Here is a 7,248-nt window from a genome sequence, read left to right as displayed (position 1 = left end):
GACCCCAACCCAAAAAAAAAAAAAAAAAAAAAAAAAGTATCTATTATCTAACCAGGCACAGTGGCTCATGCTTGTAATCCCAGCCTCTTTGGAAGGCTGAGGCAGGAGAATCACCTGAGCCCAGGAGTTCGAGACCAGCTCAGGAGTTCGAGGCCAGCCTGGGCAAGAGAGTGAGACCCTGTCTCTACAAAAATAAATAGATAATAAGTAAATTTAAAACATATGCATCTATTATCTCATGTAAGCCTCTCTACATCCCTATTCAATTACATTTCAGCTTTACAGTTGTGATGACTCTGAATATTATACAATAAGTATTGCCTACAGTCATGCTCTCCTCCCTCCCTGAGTCTCAGCCTTTTCTGGAGCTTCACAGCACCCCTGAGCCTATCTCCACACCTTATCCCACCCTGACTCTCACCATCAAAGATGTCTGTTACTCACATTCCTTGGTAATAAGAACTGGCTTGCACGCTGTCAAGACTGGTAGATGTGGCTGTTTGAAAAGTGGGCAAGTCAAAATTACTCCATTTGGTTGGCCATTGCTGGGACCAGGCCCTTTCTGATGCCCAGTGCAGTACAATTTTTTTTTTTTTAGTACCATAGACTTGAACTCAGGTCTCATGACCCCTGGTTTAGGTAGGAGTGTGGCTCTGCATGCATGAGTGTTGGCGTAACCCCTTGTGCATGTCGCATGAGTGTGAATGGCTCCTCTCATTCTCTCTCCCTCTCTCTCTCCCATTTCGGAAATAGAGGAGACTGATTATAAACCGCTAAACCGCATCTGGCCCGTGGAGTCCAAAATACTGGCCACAACAGATGAGAAGAGAGGAAAATCAAGGCCTTGCTGCTGATTAAACCTAACCGTCTCTAATTGTTTGTTAAGCCGGGGATTTTCAGCTTCACCAATTCTCTGAGCTTCTCTCCCCGGGTTGAGTGCTGGCCTTGGTCATCCTGTGGAGACCCAACCAAACGCCACTGCCTTTCAGCCTTCACTGGGGGGCCTCAGGCTGCAGGGAAACATGGAGCAAGAGGTCATGGGGCTAGACTTCAGGAAGACCTCCTGCCTGCGGGCGCAGCATCTCTTTATGGGAGGTGTCTGGAGCCCCCCCCCGCCCCCTGTCCTCTCCCTAGCATGGGTCCCTCTCACACAGCGACCACTCCCACAGCCCCATCCCCGGTGACATTAGGCAGAGGCCAAGGAGTGCCTAGAGAGGGGCGGGGGACAGGTTAATCTTGACCTCTGTCACACTCAGCTTTCAAGAAAACTGGACTGACAGGCTTTAGGGGACCTGAGTTCCAGCATCGACTGTGTATCCTAACGCCCGTTTCTTCCCATTTCTTAGCAGCTATACAATGACAGGATTTAATTTTTCTTTTTGAGCTTTCTTCCAATGACATCTTAGGTGGAAGAGCATTACCAAGAGCAGGGTAAAGGGAAACTGCTCTGGCTTGGGGGGTGTAAAGACCAGACCCCTGTCTGCCTGCCTCCCCTTTACTTCCACTGTGGCCCCCTGAATCCCACTGGGCAAGATTTAAAAGCCACGGGTGGTGGGGAGGACAGTCTCACCACCCTCCCTACTCCACAGTTCCTGTCCCACAATCTGGGCGGGGAATCCCCATTCCTCCCTGCCAAGCTGTGCAGTCCCCAGCCCAAAGGGGTTGAGGGCTATACCATGGCCACCACGGAAAGAAAGGAGCCCAGGACAGGGGGCTATGGAGGCATCTCCATGGATACCACACAAAGCTGCTGTTATGTCAAAGGGCGTAATCCACAAAGGCGTAATCCACAAACTGGATTCTTGCAAGAGAGGGGTTAATCTAGAAAGCAGAGTCTACAAAGGGGAAAACAGAGGAAGTGAGTAGTCTACAGAGTGGGTAATTGCAACAAATTAATTCACCAACTGGATAATCCACAAACAAGATCGACTACTGAGTAATCTACAAAACTGTCATAGACGGTGGAGAGATCTGCGAGGGGCATCACAGAATAACGCTCCTGAAGGCCCCTAGTCCCGGGCCCCCTCCCACTCCCAAGGTCAGCAGTGGCCCCGCCCCGTCCCATTACTCACTTCGCCTCTGCCTCTTCCCCTTGATGCCCCGGCTGCCGATGGCGAGGTGTGTCCAGCTCAGAACCAGGGCCACCACACACAGCCCAAGCCGCATAGTCACACGCCAGCTCCAGGCCCCTGGTAGGAGGGGTGGTCTCTGGGAGGGTGGACTGCACAGGGCTCTTGCTAACGCCTCCGGGGCTGGGTCAGCAGCAGGAGGCCCAGGACTGGGCCGTAGCCCAAATCCACCATAATCTCAGCTGGGGACAGAGAGGGTGTGGGGAGCCCAGTTCTCCATCAGCTCAAAGGGAGGTCTTCAAAGAGAGCCTTCCTCAAAGGCACCGTGGGGTGTCACATGGGAGATCTCTCTGTCACTTCAGCAGGGACTACTCCAAAAACCAACCTGTGGGAGGAGGAGAGAGAAGGGTTAATTCTGTGGTACTGTGCCCCTCCCAAAAACCTATGTTTCCCCACTTCCCATGTGGTTCCCTATCCAGGAAACTGAATGTTTGGATTACAAGGTACCACCTAGCGTCCTTCTTGAAGAAATCTGCTCCCTTTTCTGTCCTGCAGAATTCCCTAATCTGGGACTCCAAGTGCCTCCTGAGTAGCCAGAATACGATGAACACTCAAATCAAACTTGTGGATCACTGATTTCTCAGTAATGGCAGTCAGCTGGCCCTAGCCCTGCCTAATATTGTCCAGCTCTGACTGGAAGTCCTCCTTTAAGTCTACCCTACAGACCTCATGCTGCAGAAATATCCTGTCTCTTGAAGAGGAGCTCTCTCTCTCTGTCCTTCCATGAGTGACCCCTCAGCCTTCTCTTCCCAGTGCTGAGTCACCCATGTGCCTTTCACCTGTCCTGGAGCTAGAGCAGTGGCCCCCGGCAAGCTGGCAGACTCTGCGTGGCCCTCTGGGCTTGGCGGGAGAAAAGGAAGTAAGGCTTCCCCCGGCCACAGAAACTCTGACACAGCAGGCCCGGCGGGCCTGGCCTTTGTGAGAGGATAAAAGAGGCAGCAATGCCCGCCCTGGCCAGAGACACAGAGAATGGGGATAATCCCCCAGCCCAGCGAGAGCCAGGTCTCTGGACCCGCTGGCCGGCTGGGGTGATGGGGGCAGGGGAGCCGGTCCCTCCCCTGATGAGATGTGTCTGGGAAGTTAGATATCTGTGCCCAACCTGGGAGAGAGAATGAAAACCCTGCTTCCCACTGGCCAGCTCGCACACGCACGCCCCAGTGCTCCCAACATACTTCCACAGCAGAGGCCCGCCCACACATGCCCGCACCTGCCCGCACACCCGTCCACTATGCGCAGGGACCAGAGACAACGGACAGCGAGCTGGGCTGCAGCACAGGAAGTTCTGCAGATGCCAGGGAGGCACTGCCTTCCCACATGCTGGCTAGATGCCTCTGGATAAGTCGTTTGGCCCCTCTGAACCTCAGTTTCTTGTCTCTCAAATGGGGATAAAGCATGCTTATTTCACAGACTTGCTCTGAGAGCCAGCTGAGTTCGGGCTTACAAATGAGAAATCTGAGATGCTGGAGTGGAGGTTCCCACCCCCTGCCCCATCCTAACCCTTTCCCCTCTAGGCTCTTCAGTGCCAGTCCACTCCCTCGCCTCTCAGGGAGGCCCCAGTGGAGCCCACCTGCATGGGAGATAAATCATTATCCCTAAGGGAGTTCAGTACTTCCCTCCTTGGCCTCTCTTACCAGCTTTGAAGGCCAGACACACTCAAGTGGTTAAGCTGCCTGTGAGAAGTGTTTACATGAGGCTGATGGATCCCACCTGGCGCTGTGGCCGGATCCAGCGGAGATGCCCCCAGCCACCCCCAAATGCCCATCAGCTGCCAACCCCTCTGCGTCCCTCCAGGACTCCCTGCGTGACCTGCCAAGGCCTTTCCATCCCCCGCAGCTGCCACGGTGCACTTCTATCACCCACCAACTGTGGATGTCCAACTGAGTTTATCAAAATGGGGTCTTCAGCTCCAAGCATACAGTCTCAGAGACTACTACACAACAGGATGGTTAAAGGGTATAACCTTCAGAGTCAGACTGCCCAGCTTGAAATGTTGACTCTGCTATTTATTAGCTGTGCTACCTTGGGTTAGTTGTTTCATTGGTCTGAGCCTTTTTCCTTATCTACAAGAAGGCTGTTTTTTTAAAAAACTTACATGAGTTAATACATAAAACTGCTTAGAATGGTGCTGGGCACATGGTGATGATGCAATAATATTTGTTACATTTCTTATGGCCAAGGCTTCATTTTGTGTCTACATTCTAACGTCATTTAAAAAACAATAAGATTGTTTTCTGTATCCTTTGGGCACTAATCTTAATACTGAGCACGGTTACACAATCTCCACATTTGCACTTATATTTATGGTTGACTGCCTTGGCACCAAAGTGATCACTCAATTCTTAATTGCAGCATTTCTCAAACTTTGGATTGCAGCATTTCTAAAAATGAAGTCTGAGGATCCCTGGCAGATCTATTCCATGAATCCTTACACTTGACACACACTGGAGAAGACACACCTGGTGTGAACCCTGGGTCTATGAGAAGTTCATCTCACTTGTGATCAGTATCCCTGGGGTCCTTTGGCAGAAAAGGTCACTATGCATCTCTGCACTCCTGATACCCGCCCGCCATGGCACCTGGCAAATCGGGGCTAGAGCTTGGCCAATGCTAACTCCTTTCCTCTCCCTCTTTCTTCCTGCCTCTAAACTCCCCCTCCAAGCTTTCAGCATGACCCTTGCCACACTCACCCAGTCCTTGCCAGTGACGACCTTCTGGCCCAAGCACCTGAATCGTCAGGAACCACACTCTCAGCTGTGAAGTTGTGAGGAGGATCCAGATGTGAATTTTACAGAACCAAGTGACATTGGCCGCCCTCACCTCTGGGATGCTGGAATGGGCAGAGTTTCAAGCACTTAAAAAAAAAAATACATACAGAACCAACCCAGCTTAAGAGCTATAAGTTCACCTACACCAGGGGTCCAAACAACACATATGAGTGAAGCTGGATGTGGAGGGGCCAAATGGGAGGGCAAACGCCCCATCTAAAGGGAGCATGAACAGTTCAACCCCAGCCCAGTGTCGACAGGCAGAAATAATGGCTCAATGTTGCCAGGTCTTCTGAGTCTTCAAAAGAGAAGCGGAAAATACAGGATCTTATGTGAAATCTGATTTTAAATGCTGGACAGGTCTTGGACAAGGAACCCTGCAGTATGAAACACCAGAGGGCCACGGGCCCCTGCATACACACACACACACACACACACACACACACACACACACACACACATGCACGCACACACTTGCAGACACAGACAACATGGACGAGGGCTGAGAGGAGCTGGCAGCTGATGACCACCCTTGAAGGAGCCTGCTTCGTGTCTCTCCTAGTTCCTCCTGCCGGATTCCTTTCTGGCCTGTGCTGGAAGGCACAGGGAGTTTATTTTTGTGTCTCATTACTCTTTAGGGATAGAATGGGAACCACGGGCAGTGCCTAGGGCATCAGTGGGGATAAGAAAGGGCATTTCTCCCTGCCAGGGTGGAGGTGAGGGATTCTCACTTACAGGCACCTGCTACCCCCTTGCCCTGCTCTGGGTCCTCATTTACTCCTCACACCTGGAGGAGGAAGGCAGCATTCGCCCCATTTTGCAGGGAGAGAGAGGTTCGGAGAGCCTGGTTCTGAGAGGTTAAGGGTCTCAGGATTCAGAGTCAATCAGTAACCAACCGGCGTTTGCTACCTAGGACGGGCGTTGGGACGGGAAGGACAGGCAGAGCGCTGAGCAGTGCAGGGCACGGCCTGGCCTGGGGAGTGGTCCTGGGGAGATGGGGAAGGGGCTGGGGCCTGAGGCAGAGCTGGGGTGGGAGACCAAAAAGAGGGGCTACATGGGTGGAGGCGGACACCGATTGAGGAGGGGGACACAGTCGGGGGTGGAGCCGGAGGCGGGACTCAGTCCCAGCCGAGAGCTGGAATAGCTTTCACCTTCTTGCCTGCAACACCATCAGGATGGACTGGTACTTCTTGCCTGCAACACCATCAGGATGGACGTGTCCGGGGCCAGATACAGACCCCAAAATGTAAACCATCCAGATACTTCCTCACGAGCCCTCCCCAGGACCGGCTACAGGCCGGGGAGTTTTGGCCGCCCGGCAGGCTGGCAGGCGGGGGCAGAAGAATCGCGGGCGGGGGGCGGGACCAAGGATGTGCCTGCCCGACCTGTCGGGATTAGCGTGTCGGCCGGAGCCGAGCCAGGTGCTGAGGCCGGGCCTCCGCCCCCCAAACCAAGAGCGGCGGCTAAGGGCTCCTTCGCGCCCCTCCATCACCGACCGGGCGCGCCCTCTCCTTCCCTCCCCACGGTCCCGCAGAGGCCCCGACAGGTGCCGAGGCCGAGGCGGACCCGAAGTCCCAAGGCTGCTCCCAAGAGCCAAGAGAGCTGTCCAAGTCCGAGAGGCCGTTTTCACAAGAAGACTCCGGCCCCCAAGCACTCCGGCCCCCAAGACCCACCCCCGCGCTCTCCCGGGAGCCCGGGAACGTCGTCCCACCTCTCCCCAGATAAGCCACACAGCGGGCTCCTCAGCCCGACCCCTCGGGCAAGGGAGCCACCTCCGCGCACCCGGGACACCGCGCACGCTGCCTGCCACGTCGAACCCGGGCCGGGGCTGCGGGGCTGAGGTGGGGATCACCAGGGACCGCGGGGCTGGGGAGAACCCGAGACGACGAGATCAAGGCTCAAGACCTCTGGATTGGAGGGCGTTCGATAGGGCCGGCGCCTCGGGGAATGGAGGGCTGCGAGTAGGACTGACCACCGGGCAGCGGAGTTGAGGGAACCCGAGGCTGGGGGCTGCCTGCCGGCTCGAGGAGGGGCCGGGCGGCAGACTTGCCGGAGGGGGCTCGGGGGGTGCCCTCTCCCGCTGGCCGACCCGGGAGCGTCGGACGCCCCTTCGTCCGGCTGTCTCCCGCCCGCGCCCAGCTCGAGCAAGCCCCGACGGGAGGGCCGGCCGCGCCCCGGGGAAGGGGTCGCGAGGGCGGAGGACGGGGCGGCCGAGAGGGGACTCACCTCGGTGCTGCCGGCGCGGAGGGGCAGGCCCAGGAGGGCCGAGGGCGCGGCCCGCTCGCCCGCCCGCCGCAGGACTGTCCTGGGCGCCCGGCTCGCCTGCGCTCCGCCCGCGCGTCCCCAAGTTGCTC

At 55.7% G+C, this 7,248-nt stretch overlaps 1 protein-coding gene across 1 annotated transcript in view; it reads right to left on the bottom strand.

Moving 5' to 3' along the window:
• Nucleotides 1-2,166, bottom strand: part of RSPO1 (R-spondin 1) — a 15,587-nt gene extending 13,421 nt beyond the window's left edge. Inside the window, exon 1 of the mRNA XM_008061652.1 lies at nt 2,073-2,166. Within this exon, the coding sequence (XP_008059843.1) occupies nt 2,073-2,166 (94 nt within the window). The remainder of the gene's footprint in view (nt 1-2,072) is intronic.
• Between the last annotated feature and the right edge of the window lie 5,082 nt (nt 2,167-7,248).

This window comes from Carlito syrichta, unplaced genomic scaffold (genome assembly GCF_000164805.1).
Source record: "Carlito syrichta isolate Samal-C Ts95f unplaced genomic scaffold, Tarsius_syrichta-2.0.1 Scaffold305386, whole genome shotgun sequence".
NCBI lineage: Eukaryota > Metazoa > Chordata > Mammalia > Primates > Tarsiidae > Carlito > Carlito syrichta.
The sequence above is the reverse complement of the archived record's forward strand: the minus strand, read 5'-3'. Positions and strand labels throughout refer to the sequence as shown.